Below are 14,756 nucleotides of genomic sequence, written 5' to 3'. Positions count from 1 at the left end.
AACTGTAGGTATTATTGATTTTTTTACTGATAGTGGAAATTATTTGACAAATAACTTTTCTTTTATATTTTTTGCTCGCAGATTTCGTGAGTAATTTCCAGTAAATTTTTTTTTTGTTTTTAGTATAAAAACTCGAATACTTTACTATTGATCCTTCAGGTACAAGATTTTTTTTTTTAGTGATGACATAAAAATTTTTTTAACACGAATTTAAAAAATGAAAGGGTTGAAAATTGCAACCAGTTTTTAATTTAATCGAATAATTTTTAAAAAAATTTAATTAAACTCTAGATTAAAATTTTTTCTGTTAATTTTGTTAATAATTAATATTTTTAATTAATTGCTATGAGTAATTTATATTTTTATGTACTTTTTAATTCAAGATATAAGTGATTCGTATTTATTATGTTTATTTCATCGATTTTGAAATGTATGATTCATAATATATTATTATTATTTGTCTTGTTTTTTTATTACCAAAAGAAGTTAAAAAAAATATATACGTAAATAAATGACATCTGTCGGCAATTTATAACACTCACTAAATAAAAGGCAGATAAAATTAAATTCCCTCTTTTTTTTAAACTTCGTAAGTTTTCGTGAGTTTCCGATTTAAATCGACATCTACTTCCCTCTTGTCTCTTCGTAGTTTAAAAAGAGGTTATGGTAAAAATAATATTACCACGTGTTTATATGTAATAGGAATTATTTAACACAATTAATTTTTGTAACAATAAATAAAAAAATAGTTAATAATTTTCGAAATATAAAAATGGATTCAGACAACGATAATGAAGTAAATAAAGAAGAAACGAGTGAAGATAAAATAAAAAGTTTCCATGAATTCGGTCTGGATGATAGAATATTGAAGGTATAATTTATTGTATTAATTAATGTCATTGATGTTTTTATTAAATTATTTATTAATTATTATTTTAATTAATTATTTAATTAAAAATAGTGATACTGAAGTTAGCTGACGTCTAATAGTTTTTGGATTCATTTTAAAATGATAAATTATTTAAAAAACGAGCAACCTGCAGTCACTACGTGAATATAGCAGACATGAGACAGTTTAAAAATTTTAAATAAATAAATAAAAATAATGAAATTTACATAAATTCTTATTTATCTAGATACGCATTTTTTCATTTTTATTCTACTTACATTTTATTCATTTATTTTAAAATTTTAAATGTTAACAATTGTCTGCTACATTCACACTCATGACAATTAACAATTTTCTAATTTGTTTTTTCAACAATTTAATTAAAAAAAAAAAAAAAACTAAAAATATGCACTTGTAGAAAATTTAAAAAACTACAGGTGCAATTTTTTAAAATATTTTTTTTCTTTAAATTTATCGCTTTTACAAAAATTCAAAAATTATTAGGCGTCAGCTAATTTCAGTATCATTTTGTCTGTGACTAGTATTCTTAATTTTATTTAATAATTTTATTGCATCACAATAATAATAAGTTAACTAACAAAAAATTAATTCTTTTAGGCAATTGCAAAATTAGGTTGGTTAGAACCTACAACAATTCAGGAAACAACGATCCCTCTCCTCCTCGAAGGCAAAGACGTCTTAATCCGCGCGCGAACTGGCTCCGGAAAAACTGCAGCCTTTACAATTCCTCTTGTCCAAAAAATCCTGATGAGCAAACCCAATCAAACTCATCAGCAAACCAAAGGGCTGATCCTCGCGCCCTCTAAGGAACTCTGCAAGCAAATTCACCAGGTTCTGGTCGCGCTTACCATAAAATGTTCCCGGGAAATTCGTTGCATTGACGTCTCTCCTCAACAGGAGCTCTCGACCCAAAAGCCTCTTCTGGCCGAGCACCCGGACATCGTGATCGGGACTCCGGGGCGAGTGTGCCAGCATCTTAAAGCCGGCAATCTCAAGCTCAAGGACACACTTGACACCGTGATAATCGACGAAGCCGATCTAATATTTTCTTTCGGCTACGAAGAAGAGATCAAGACGATTCTCAAGTACTTGCCTACTGTCTACCAAGCAGCTCTAGCATCAGCGACGCTCTCCGAAGAAGTTACGTCACTTAAAAAATTAGTTCTGCATAACCCGGCAATTTTAAAACTCGAAGAACCTCCACTAGCACCACCTTCACAGTTGGCCCACTACACTCTCGCCGCCGAGGAAAATGACAAAGCCGCCATTCTGTACGCACTTTTAAAACTACGTTTGATTCGCGGCAAAAGTATCATATTTGTCAACACCGTTGACCGCTGCTACAAACTTAAATTATTTCTCGAACAGTTCGGTATTCCCACATGTGTTTTGAACTCTGAATTACCAGCATCCTCTCGCTGTCGTGCAGTGATGCAGTTCAATGCTGGTACCTACGACATCATAATCGCATCTGATGAGAAAGCTCTCGAGGAACCTCACGTAATTAAAAATAATAAACAGCAGAAGAGTAAAAGGCGTAAAGACAAAGAGTCTGGAGTAGCCCGTGGAATAGATTTTCAATTTGTCGCGAATGTAATAAACTTTGATTTCCCCCAGGACATTAATTCGTACGTCCATCGCGCGGGGCGAACTGCGCGGGGTAAAAATCAAGGAACGGCGTTGAGTTTCGTGGCGATACGAGAGCGGGAGATGCTTGAGGAGGTTGAGAATCAGCTTAAGGAAACTTATGGCCGCGATAATCTGTTCAAGACTTACCAGTTCAAGCTGGAGGAGGTCGAAGGTTTCAGGTACCGGGCTAAAGATGCCTGGAAAGCGGTAACGAGAATCGCAGTAAGGGAAGCGAGGCTTAAAGAAATAAAACAGGAGGTTTTGACTTGCGATAAATTGAAGAGTTACTTTGAGGATAACCCAAGAGATTTGCAGACCTTGAGGCAGGACAAAGCCTTACATACAGTCAAGTTGCAAGCACACTTGAAAGATGTACCGGAATACATCGTGCCCAAGTCGCTGAAGAGGCTGATAGGCGCCGGCAAGAGGAAGAGGAAGTTTGATAGAAATGTTATGAGCGACTCTGCTACGCCTGCTAAGTCGAAATATCAAGCCAGGGCTTCTAACCCTCTGATTAGTTTAAGTATTCCTAAAAAAAAATAATTTTTTAATTAACGGTTAAGTTATTTTGTAATTAATCATTATTTTTATTTAATTGTCTTGTAAAAATAAAATTTCAATTTCAATTTAAATTTAATCATGTTCTTTTTATGAGTTCTTGGTCAGTTTTTTGGGCTTAAACTTCTGGCGAATCGAGTCGTTGAAGCCTTCGCGGTTACGCGCGAGCTCGATGGCGTAAAACTGGATACGCGTTACCAGGATACTGTTTTTCTCGCTGTACTCGTCAGTGCAATCGGCACGGAGGAGAGTTCCCATGCTGTAATCCTCGATTGTGTCTTTGAATTGCTCGCAGAATTGCCGCCATTTGTTTTTTCCTTCAGGAGATTTCATCTCGTCCTCGTTTATTTTGTCGACAGACAAAGTTGGAAAGGCCTCACGGAAGGCTTTGTAGATCTGGTCATCGTGGGGGGTTAGTTTGAGATGTTTTGGGTCTACTGAGCATAGTATCTGAAAAAATAATTGATTGGTTTAATGGTCACTGGTAAAGTTGTGAAGTAAAAACGGTTAGTGATTTTTATTTGAATTAAAAAGTTTCTGTACATTCAAATTCAAACTTCGTAGTTTTAAATATTTTTTTACCAACTCCAGAAATTATTTTATTGCTCTTTACTTTTTAAATTAGTTTTAAAATATGCCGGGAAATTTGCATTATTTTTAAATTTCCTGCGCAGGCTATTTTTGCCACAAATTTTTTAAATTTAATTTTTACTGAACTTGAATTTGATCTTAGAAATTTTGAATCGAATTTTTTAATGGTCACTAGAAAGTTGTCAGGTAATAATCACTAGTGCTCTTTATTTGAATTAAAAATTTTTTTAAAAAGTTTCTGTACAACCAAATTCAAATTTTGTAGTTGTAAACATTTTTTTACCAACTCCAGAGATTTTATTTTTTAAATTAATTTTAAAAAATGCCGGGAAATCCACATTATTTTAAAATTTCCTGCGCAGACAGTTTTTGCCATAATTTTTTTAATTCAATTTTTTACTGAACTTGAATTTGATCTTAGAAATTTTAAATAGAATTTTTGAATGATCACTAGAAAGTTATCAGGTAAAAACTGCTAGGGATTTTTATTTGAATTAGAAATTTTTTTTAAAAAGTTTCTGTACATCCAAATTCAAATTTCGTAGTTTTAAATATTTTTTTACCAACTCCAGAAATTATTTTATTGCTCTTTACTTTTTAAATTAATTTTAAAATATGCCGGGAAATTTGAATTATTTTTAAATTTCCTGCGCAGACTATTTTTGCCACAAATTTTTTAAATTTAATTTTTACTGAACTTGAATTTGATCTTAGAAATTTCGAGTTGAATTTTAGAATGGTCACTAGAAAGTTGTCAGGTGAAAATCACTAGGGATTTTTATTTGAATTAAAAATTTTTTTAAAAAGTTTCTGTACAACCAAATTCAAATTTCGTAGTTTTAAATATTTTTTTACCAACTCCAGAGATTATTTTACTGCTCTTTATTTTTTAAATTAATTTTAAAAAATGCCGGGAAATCCGCATTATTTTAAAATTTCCTGCGCAGACCATTTTGCCACAAACTTTTCTAATTCAATTTTTATTGAACTCGAATTTAATCCTAGAAATTTCGAGTCGAATTTTCTAACCAGAGTACAAGTGTTACATAATTACTGCATATAAAATTGTCATTCTCTTCTGTCATTTTTTTAAATATTCAAAATAAATATAAAAAAAAATCTTGACTTTCATCTGACACCAAAAATTTCTAAACCAATTTCCCAGAGCTTAAAAAAAAAATTTCGTCCTCCAAAAAGGAGCATCAGCCTTAAAATTAAACCTGCGCGCGCAATTTATCTCTAATAAATAACTTGCGCCATAGAAATCCCCATAAAAAATAACCTGTGATAAAAAAAGTAAATTGAAACCACAAAATTAATTATTACAAGTAATCGTGGACTGATGAACCCGTAGAAAGTGAAACGTCAATTTACTTAACCTCAAAACAGAACTAGTCACACAAAAACTGTACATAGCACAGCAATATCAAAAAAAATTAATATCCTTTTTATAAATAAGTAAAAATAATAAACATAAATAGATAAGATAAAAATATATATATATACATAAAAATGATTAAAAATATTCTAGTTAATTTTATCGACGTGGACTTCACTCTGTGGCTCTCGTGGATGTTGATGCCCCTGCTGATAACATTTTTGTTGCCAATTTTTATACTAATACTTTTGTACATGACCGCGGCTATTTTTTACATTTACAAACTCCACCGAGGAAGGCTCCAGGAAGCCTACGGAAGAGACTGGAAAACTGCTGCGCGAAGTGTAGTCGCGGCAATATGGGACGTCCATGGGTACATTTACTACGGGTATGAAGTTGTCGGTATGGAAAATGTACCAAAAGATGAACCAGTTTTATTTGTTTACTACCACGGAGCGGTACCGATTGACCTCTACTATCTGATAGCAAAGATGGTCCTGCTGAGGTCAAAAATAATCCACACAGTCGCTGATAATTTTTTATTTAAAGTACCGGGGTTCGCAATTATCTGCGATGTGATGAAACTGATACCGGGAACAGTGCAGACCTGCTCCCAAGTTCTTCTTGAGGGGAACATGCTGGCGATCGCACCAGGAGGTGTCTTCGAAGCCCAGTTTGGAGACTCGTATTACAAATTGATGTGGAAGAACCGCATGGGATTCGCAAAAGTCGGACTCGAGTCTAAAGTCAAAATAATTCCGATGTTCACGCGGAATCTGCGGGAGGCCTTCCGGACTGTGAGCTGGGGCAGGAGACTTTGGCTGAGGATCTACGCGCTCACTAGGTTCCCTTTTGCTCCAATTTACGGCGGGTTTCCGGTAAAACTCGTCACTTATATTGGGAAACCCATCGAGTATGAAGAAGGTCTGACTGCTGATAAACTGAAGCTCAAAGTCGCGGAGGCACTGGAAGATTTAATTAGACAGCACCAGGTAATTCCTGGGAGTATTACTCGCGCGTTGCTCGAGCGCGTTTACAGCCCGACGAGACATAAACAGAATTAATATATTTTTTTATGCTTATATTTTTATTATTCGGTAGTTAATTGGGAGAGGGAATTTTTTAAAACGGCTAGGAAATTGTATTTATTTAAATTTTAAAAGTTAAGTGATATTTTTATTTATGATGTAGATTTTATTCAGGTGGAGTATTAATATTTTGTCTAGTTTTTTATATTTTTATTTTATATTTTTAAAGAAGTTGATAAAAATTATCGCGAAATTTGAATTTAAAAAGCGGGAAAGTAAAAATTCAAAAAAAGTTTAATGGACTTTAGTAAATAATTTTAATTTTTAAAATGCGATTTTTGAATTTCGAAGAATAAGAAATAAATTTTTGAAATTGTAATTCAAAAGTTTTATTTGTTCGGAGACTGGTTTAAAATTTTGGATATTCCATTTATTTTAAAATCAATAATAATTTTACTCCACTAAATTTATCTTCGCTCAGGCTCTCTAATTATTTGTATGTAATTACAAATAAATATGTAATTAAAAATAGTGTATAAAATGTAAAACCAATGTAAAAATAATATTTAATTACTAGTAATAATTGTTAATATTAATTTTAGTTATATAAAATTTTTTATAAAATATTAATTACGTAAATTTATGTAATTGTTTTGTTTTTTAATAAATAATTTTATGTACTTACATTGAAATATATTTCCGCATGTTCAAATGCTTTCATTGCCCACATCGCCTCAACAGTTGCCTATAATTAATTAATTAAATAATTAAGTCATTAATTCCCTGATTAAGAAGAGTGATTTTAGAAAATTAAAGAAAAATTTTTAAATCTTTCATAAAATTTAAATCTTTCTGATCAAATTCTTTTGAAAAGTTCAAAATCACCCGTGTTCATTAATTGAGGGAGATTTTGAGTCATTTAATTTCCTAAATACGTCATAATAATTTTGAATTATCAAATGGACGGATTTTCTAGTTGTCGAATTCAAAAATATAAAATCTTTATGATCCAGAAGTTAACGGACAATCGGAAATTTTCGAATTTTTTGTTTTACCAGAGAATTTCAAAAAAAAAAAACTAAAAAAATGCACATGTAGGAAATTTAAAAAACTATAGGTGCAATTTTCTCAAATATTTTTTTTTAATGATTTATTGTTTAAAAAAAAATCAAAAAATTACCAGATGTCGACCAACTTTCGTTTCATAAATTTTTTTAAAAATACATTTCAATCACTTAATAATAACTGTAATTACGAATTTTCTTTTATGTTGTCGATAAAACTTTAAACAGGAAGAGTCGCCAAAAAAATATTATGCTACTCTACAAAAAAATCATACATTTAAAACTTATTGAGAAATTGTAGGGAATATTATATGAGTATGAATGCAGCAGACGTCAGACAAATTTAAAATTATTCATAAATAGAGTAAATAATTTAAAAAATAATATTTGAAAAAAATGCGCATTTAAAAAATTTCAAAATTAAGAAGTGCATTTTTTTCAAACATTATTTTTTCAATTATTTACTCTATTTATTGATAGTGTTAAACTTATTCGATGTCTGGCACATTCACACTCAATGACAGTAAAGTTAGCAGACATCTGACATTTTTTAAAACTTTGAAATAATAGATTAAAATTTTTATAGAATAAAAATAAAAAAATACATGTTTAGAAAATTCAGAATTCAGTACATGCGTTTTTTTAAATTTTATTATTTTAATTTATTTATTTACTTATTTAAAATTTATCAATTGTCTCATGTCTGCTACATTTACACTCGTTCACACTCATAATATTACTCGTCTAAATTTGAAATTACAGTAGAAAATAAAAAATTTCTAGAGGCTCACAATAATAATTATAGTGCAGCGTAGTAATTTTTTGGAGACTCAATTTCCTGTTTGAAGTTTGGTCAACAGCATAATAATTCGTTGATTTTTTTTCTCCAATTTTCTCCGTGAAAATTCCATTTTAGAGATTCAAAAAAATTCAAAAATTTTAACGAGTGAATGTAGCAGACATCAGACAAATTTAAAATTATTCATAAGGAGAGTAAATAATTAAAAAAAAAATACTTATAAAAAACACACTTATTAATTTTTAAATTTTTTAAATGCACATTTTTACAAAATTTTATTTTATTAATTATTTACTCTATTTATTATTAATTTTAAATTTGTCTGATGTCTGCTACATTCACACTCATACATTTTAAAATATATATAATAAATATAATAATTACTTAAATATCATTAATATATATTAATTATAATTACATCATTTTCGAATTCTTCTGCTGGTCTTGATAAAACACTTGATCCCGCAATCAATTGATCTGCTGACTAGAAAAATAATTTATTATTAATTACTAATTAATTACAAATAATTATTACATTAATTACATGTGCATAGTCATAATAATTGCATAGAATTATTATTATTTCTAAAATATCACTATAAATAATTTGTTTTTCTAATAAAAAAAGAATTCTTACCACGTTACCAATTCGCGCCATTATTTAAATTGTTTAAATATTTTTTAAACAAACAAACAAAGTAAATAATAATTATTGAAAGCACGTGGAGTAGTTTATTGTACTGATATTATATATTTATATATATATATTATATTTAAAAACAAGTTTGTAAGAAAATATATGAAGTATAACCTAAAAATTTTAAGAAAAAAGATGGCAGCAGCTGACAAACGCCAACGAATGATGAAATTTATTTTTAACTAAAAAATAAATTTGATTGAAAAAAATATATATTAATAATTGACTGGGATTTTGATATATTTATACGTGATATTTTTAATAAAGTGATAAATTATAAATATTTATATTTAATAGATAAAAAAATTAAAAATGGTGGAAGACAAAGATAATATTCACGAAAGTGCTTTATTATTAATTAAAAATATTAAATATGAGTATGTCATCATATTTTTTATTATTTTATAATTAATTTGATATATATTTCATACATTTATTTATTATTGATATTAATATTAATTTAAATTACAAAAAAATATTTAAAAACTCAGGTTATATTTTTAAACAATATGTTTGTTTTATGAGAGTAAAGTTGGCGGACATCAGACAATTATTTAAATTTTTAAATAATAAAATGAAATTTTTTAAACAAAAAAATTAAAAAATGGGCTTGTAGAAAATTCTAAAATCAGTACATGCATTTTTTTTATCATATCAATTTAATTGTTTAATTTTTTTATATGTAATTCGAAAATTGTCTGTCTGCTACATTTACACTCATGTTTTTTTTTTTAAATTAAATTATTAATTAATCAATTAATTATGACCCTGAAGTTAGCATGATACTGAAATTACCCGACGTCTAATAATTTTTGATTATTTTTAAAAACGATAAATTAAAAAAATAATATTTAAAAAAATTACACTTACAGTTTTTTTAATTTTCTACATGTGCATAATTTTAGTTTTTTTTTTTTTTATGTTAAATCGTTAAAAAAAAAATTTGAAAATTGTTAGACGTCGGCTAATTTCAGTATCGTAAGTTAGCAGACAATTGAAAAGTTTCTAATTTTTTTTTTCAACCAACCATTTACCCGAAAAAAAACTAAAAATATGCACATGTAGAAAATTACAAAAACTGAGTACAATTTTTCCAAATATTTTTTTTTTTAATTTATCATTTTGAAAGAAATTAAAAAATTATAAGACTTCGGTTAACTTTATTATCATAATCAATTAAAATTTCTTATATACAAGTAATATTTAAATTAAATTAATAATTAATGTCGAGTTAAAAATTGCACCTATAGTTTTTTAAATTTTCTACATGCGCATATTTTTACTTTTTTTTTAAATTTATTTCTGAAACAAATATCCGAAATTTGTTGTCTGCTAACCAGGATTATCAATTTTTAAATACTGGATTTAATAATTTTTAATTACTAATCATCTTTTAAAACAACTTAGGAAACTTACGGGTACATACAATATCGTTGTGGAAACAATAAAAACACTTAAGGAAATAATAAGCAACAAAGAATGGAGGACAGCTAAAGAACTTATGGACCTTATAGTATTTAACGGCAAATATATTATCAATGCAGTACCACTGGAAGCGTCTATCGGCAACATGGTCCGAAGGATACTCCAAATAATCCGCGAGGAATACACGTCCGAGATAAAAAACAAACCCGAGGAATCTGATGGCCAGGAGTCGCTCCATAAAATTTTGACATCCGGCGACCGCGATATTGATTTCAATACTCCGGTTCCTTCGCTGAAGTCTGCCTTGATTGAACACATTAATGAGTTTGAGGTCGAACTAGAGACCTGGTATTTATTTTAATTTACATATTTCTTATATTTACTAATTAATTAATTTATTAACTGATCATTTATTTGTAGCTCAGAAAATATAACACAACAAGCGTCAGAACATATTCATTCAAATGAAATAATAATGACACTGGGTAAATCTAAAATAGTTGAAGAATTTTTTAAAAAAGCCGCGGAAACACGTGCGTTTGAAGTTATTATTGCTGAAGGCGCACCATTTTTAGGAGTAATTATTTTTTTATCATTAGAAATTAATTCTCAGAGGCCGTTCTTAATTACGTCACGCAAAATTTTCCTTTTTTGAGCTTCCCCCTCCCCCTTACCCTTCGTCACATTTTTTGTGACTCCCCAATAGTATAAAAATTTATGATACTGAATTTGGCTGACGTCTACTAATTTTTGAATTTTTAAAAAACGACAAATTATAAAAAAAAAAATATTTCAAATAATTGCACTTATAGATTTTTTAATTTTCTACACGTGTATTTTTTTAGTTTTATTTTTTTCGTAATTAATTAGTAGAAAAAAAAATTCAAAAATTGTAAATTGTCCGCCAATTTCTGATCCTGAAGTTAGCAGACAATCGTCAATTTTAGATTTTTGTTTTCAATCATTTAAAATAAAAAAAAAAATAAACCAAAAATATGCACATGTAGAAAATTTCATAAATTATAAATGCAATTTTTCAAAAAATTTTTTTTTTATATTTCATAGCTTTTATAAAAACCAAAAATTATTAGACGTCGGTTAACTTCAGTATCATGAAAATTTTTATATTTCTAATTTTCCAATTTTAATTTTAAAAACCCGAGAGAAAAATTTTCAAAATTTACCCCCCCTATAAGTGCGAACGTATTTTATAATCGGCCCCTAAATAAACAAATTAATTAATTTTATAATTAAAGGGACATGAAATGGCGGCAACCTTAGCGAAACATAAAATAAAGACGACATTAATATCAGACGTTTCAATATTTGCAATGATGTCACGTGTCAATAAAGTTATTATCGGCACCAACACCGTGATGGCTAATGGTGGATTAAAAGCTATCACGGGATCACGTACAGTAGCGCAAGCAGCGAAACATTACTCAGTACCAGTAATGGTATTGCTGCCTCTGTACAAATTATCACCTCGTTATTTATGTTCGTACGAGCAAGACGGTTTTAATAAACACATCGCTCCGATCCAGGGTGTTATTGATGGCAATAATGCCCCATTGATGGAAATAATTCAAGCGCACAATCCTGTTTACGATTATGTACCTCCAGAACTTGTTAATTTATTTATAACAAATACGTAAGTTATATAAATACACTAATAATTTAGTAATTAATTAATGAAATAATTATTTTTAGGGGCGGAAATGCACCATCGTATGTCTACCGTCTGTTAACGGAACTCTATCACCCGGATGATTATGAATTAAATTAAATAAAACTGTTATTATTTATAAAAAATTAAATAAATTTTTATTGACTTAGAAAATTTATTTATGTACAATTTTTTTCTTTTAAATTTAAATTTTATTTAGACGTAGGGGTTCCAGTTGCTGCCGTCTTCGGGTAGCAGTGAGTTGGTGACGAGTAAAATTATGTCGATTACCCACCAGACTCCTAGACCGCCGAGGGTCAGGAGTTTTCCTACCGCGGTGCCAGTCTGTCCGAGACAGAAACGGTCCATGCCTAAGAATCCTAAAAGGATGCTGTAGAGTAGAGTCAAAGTGAAGTAGTGGCCGGAATATTTAACACATGGCACTCCATCGCGCAGAAATTTTCTTGGCCCGTAACATTCGATGTCCGGTAATACTGTACATGAGACATTTGTTTTTTCGACGTCTTCGTAACGTGTTCCTCCAAACTAGAATAAATGAATTTATTTATTAATTATTGATAATTAATTATTAGCGAGTCGCAGTTAAGTATTTTGGATAATTTATAAATTTATTTAATAAGTTTTGGTACAAAATTAACTTTTAGCAAGTGATCAAATTATTTTTACTCAAGTAGCAGACTTGGCTTTGCGACAGACTAAAAAAAAAGGTGTAAGTCCATATTATCCTGGTGTTAAAGTTATTGGTGTAAAGTTTATCATTGAATATGGTGTGAAGCTTAACATTGAATACGATGTTAAAATAACACCGGAAGCGGGGTATTTTTTAAACACCAAATACAGTGTTCAAATTTTTCCCGATGTTGAAAAAAAAAGTAGTTTTATTTTTGTAGTATCAGAAGTCGAATTTTATTTTAAATAAAAAAAAAAACTTTTGTTGTTTCAAAAATTAAGTGATTCTGAAGTTACGATCCTGAAGTTAGCAGACAGTTACAAATTTTCGGATGTTTTTTTTCAACAAATAAATTACCAAAAAAAAAAAAAAACTAAAAATATATACATGTAGAAAATTTAATAAACTATAGGTGCAATTTTTCAAAATATTTTTTTTTTTATAGTTAATCGTTCTTAAAAAAATTCAAAAACTTTCAGACGTCTGCTAACTTCAGTATCATTCTGAAGTTAGTAGACAATTAATAACTTTCAGATTTTTTTTCTAACAAACCAATTACAAAAAAAACAACAAGTCAAAATATGCACCTGTAGAAAATTAAGAAGGCTGTAGGTGCAATTTTTCAAAAAAAAATTTTTTTAATAATCGATCGCTTTTTAAAAAAACCAAAAGTTATTAGACGTCGGCTAACTTGAGTATCATAAAAATTAATGATATGACAGATTTACTAATTTATGAAGAAATCCAGATACCAAAATGTTGACAAAACAATCAGACATTTATGTCACCGAAAAAATATCTCCTTAAAAGACTTGACACCAAGTAAATTATAAATAAATCATCTAAAGAATTTTTTAAGACGGAAAAAAGAACAAAAATTTCCTATGACTTCTAGAACCAACTCTATGTCTCATTTATATAAAAAAAACTTGGCTATGAGACAAAAAAAAATTAGTCTTGTCCTTTTAAAAAACATCTTAAAGTTGTCTCTCTGCTACTCAAGAAAATATCAATTCTTAAAATAATATTTTTATAAAAAATCAAATAAATTAATTGGTGATAAGTACTAATTAGATAACTAGTTTTAATTAAATGACCAACGTACTTTGACACAACCAAATCCAGCTTCTATTTTAGCTGTTTTGTTCCCTTTGTGATCAAATGGTTCCTCGCATTCAATAAATTCTATAGGTCTGTAATTACAATCAAATCAATTCATTAACCATCAATATGATCCTGGAGTTAAAGAACAATTAAAAATTTTGGATTTTTTCTCTACCAAATTAATTACAAAAATAAAATAAAATAAAAATATGCACATGTAGAAAATTAAAAAATTCTACAGGTGCATATTTTTCAATTATTTTTTTTTTGCAATTTTTTGTTTTTAAAAAAATCCAAAAATTATCAGACGTCAGCTGAGTGTCATATTATCAATAATTTGATAAATAAATAAATAAAATTACTTACAGAAAATGACATTTAACCAATGGACCTTTTGGATAATATTCTAACTGGTCATAACTTTTGTTCGTTGCTTTTACAGTCCTTATATTTATTACAAATAATAATAATGACAATAAATTAATAATTGAATTATTTATAATAAACTTCATTGTTTATAACATTTTATTTATTTATTATTTCCTTTTGTCAAAAGATTGAAATTGATGTGGGGGTTTATACTACCACATTTAAATTAAGGGTTCCTTTATTCTCAACAGATTATATTTATTTATTTATTTATTTATCACAACCTTATAACTAATTACAAATGTAATAATAATAATATGTAGGTATATAAAAATATATGTCCTCTACCAACTTCTGCCCGTAGGGATACTCGTATTCGTTGGTGTGATTGGCATCTTGTCTTGGCTGTGCGCCTGCGTGTCAACTGTGCGCACGTGCGTTGAACGCTTGCTTGTTTGGTGTATGCGTGTTGAGTCCCCACACTACTCCTCCCCTGAAAGTAAGGTATGCGTGACTCTGTGAGCTTAAATACCTGGTTTTTCTTGATGTTGATTTTTCTTTTTCTCGACTGTCGGATAATGAACTACAATAATTAAACCATATCCGATTTCGTCGGGCTGCAGAGTGTAGTGGTGCTCTCTGTAGCAAAGAGATCACTTTTGGTTGGGTCTGACAAGCTGTAGTGTTTTGAGATGATAAATCCTAAGGTTTTGTAGGATTCCTCGACTTGTGACTCAGCCCTAATTGGATGGTGGGTCCAATATAGTCCTCTTCTCGTAATTGTTAATGCGCCAATCTGGTTCCATATTCCAATTCCTGGGTGTGAGAACTTAATGTTAAGTGCCGC

General features: G+C 29.1%; 5 protein-coding genes across 5 annotated transcripts; 3 read left to right on the top strand and 2 right to left on the bottom strand.

Annotated features, from left to right (window-relative positions):
* The first annotated feature begins 633 nt into the window (after positions 1–633).
* On the top strand, positions 634–3,170 carry LOC130672439 (probable ATP-dependent RNA helicase DDX56). Its single transcript, XM_057477035.1, has 2 exons — positions 634–871; positions 1,508–3,170. The coding sequence occupies exons 1-2, from the start codon at positions 773–775 to the stop codon at positions 3,080–3,082; spliced, it is 1,674 nt and encodes a 557-aa protein (XP_057333018.1). The 5' UTR covers positions 634–772; the 3' UTR covers positions 3,083–3,170.
* Positions 3,124–8,778, bottom strand: LOC130672443 (protein PBDC1). The gene is made up of 4 exons (XM_057477040.1): positions 8,595–8,778; positions 8,376–8,441; positions 6,780–6,839; positions 3,124–3,547 (listed from the first exon to the last, which is right to left on the bottom strand). Exons 1-4 carry the CDS (start codon positions 8,613–8,615, stop codon positions 3,188–3,190), a joined length of 507 nt encoding a protein of 168 aa, XP_057333023.1. The 5' UTR covers positions 8,616–8,778; the 3' UTR covers positions 3,124–3,187.
* Positions 4,700–6,588, top strand: LOC130672441 (transmembrane protein 68). The gene has a single exon (XM_057477038.1). It carries the CDS (start codon positions 5,201–5,203, stop codon positions 6,128–6,130), a length of 930 nt encoding a protein of 309 aa, XP_057333021.1. The 5' UTR covers positions 4,700–5,200; the 3' UTR covers positions 6,131–6,588.
* On the top strand, positions 8,774–11,921 carry LOC130672440 (translation initiation factor eIF-2B subunit beta). The gene is made up of 5 exons (XM_057477036.1): positions 8,774–9,031; positions 10,062–10,427; positions 10,500–10,656; positions 11,336–11,730; positions 11,790–11,921. Exons 1-5 carry the CDS (start codon positions 8,967–8,969, stop codon positions 11,863–11,865), a joined length of 1,059 nt encoding a protein of 352 aa, XP_057333019.1. The 5' UTR covers positions 8,774–8,966; the 3' UTR covers positions 11,866–11,921.
* On the bottom strand, positions 11,911–14,188 carry LOC130672442 (TM2 domain-containing protein CG11103). The gene is made up of 3 exons (XM_057477039.1): positions 13,907–14,188; positions 13,542–13,629; positions 11,911–12,291 (listed from the first exon to the last, which is right to left on the bottom strand). Exons 1-3 carry the CDS (start codon positions 14,050–14,052, stop codon positions 11,962–11,964), a joined length of 564 nt encoding a protein of 187 aa, XP_057333022.1. The 5' UTR covers positions 14,053–14,188; the 3' UTR covers positions 11,911–11,961.
* Between the last annotated feature and the right edge of the window lie 568 nt (positions 14,189–14,756).

Source organism: Microplitis mediator, chromosome 7 (assembly GCF_029852145.1).
Source record: "Microplitis mediator isolate UGA2020A chromosome 7, iyMicMedi2.1, whole genome shotgun sequence".
NCBI classification, from domain to species: domain Eukaryota; kingdom Metazoa; phylum Arthropoda; class Insecta; order Hymenoptera; family Braconidae; genus Microplitis; species Microplitis mediator.
Note: the sequence above shows the minus strand (reverse complement) of the source record. Positions and strands in the feature narration are given on the sequence as shown.

Excerpts from the sequence above, each read along its gene's own strand:
- LOC130672442 (XM_057477039.1), bottom strand. The coding sequence starts at position 14,052 with ATGAAGTTTATTATAAATAATTCAATTATTAATTTATTGTCATTATTA. Across the intron at positions 13,630-13,906 it reads TTGGTTAAATGTCATTTTCT|ACCTATAGAATTTATTGAAT; the intron begins GTAAGTAATTTT and ends TTGTAATTACAG. Across the intron at positions 12,292-13,541 it reads CTGGATTTGGTTGTGTCAAA|TTTGGAGGAACACGTTACGA; the intron begins GTACGTTGGTCA and ends CATTTATTCTAG.
- LOC130672440 (XM_057477036.1), top strand. The coding sequence starts at position 8,967 with ATGGTGGAAGACAAAGATAATATTCACGAAAGTGCTTTATTATTAATT. Across the intron at positions 10,428-10,499 it reads GAGGTCGAACTAGAGACCTG|CTCAGAAAATATAACACAAC; the intron begins GTATTTATTTTA and ends ATTTATTTGTAG. Across the intron at positions 10,657-11,335 it reads AAGGCGCACCATTTTTAGGA|GGACATGAAATGGCGGCAAC; the intron begins GTAATTATTTTT and ends TTATAATTAAAG.
- LOC130672439 (XM_057477035.1), top strand. The coding sequence starts at position 773 with ATGGATTCAGACAACGATAATGAAGTAAATAAAGAAGAAACGAGTGAA. Across the intron at positions 872-1,507 it reads TGGATGATAGAATATTGAAG|GCAATTGCAAAATTAGGTTG; the intron begins GTATAATTTATT and ends TAATTCTTTTAG.
- LOC130672443 (XM_057477040.1), bottom strand. The coding sequence starts at position 8,615 with ATGGCGCGAATTGGTAACGTG. Across the intron at positions 6,840-8,375 it reads CAGAAGAATTCGAAAATGAT|GCAACTGTTGAGGCGATGTG; the intron begins GTAATTATAATT and ends AATTAATTATAG. Across the intron at positions 3,548-6,779 it reads ATGCGGAAATATATTTCAAT|ATACTATGCTCAGTAGACCC; the intron begins GTAAGTACATAA and ends TTATTTTTTCAG.
- LOC130672441 (XM_057477038.1), top strand. The coding sequence starts at position 5,201 with ATGATTAAAAATATTCTAGTTAATTTTATCGACGTGGACTTCACTCTG.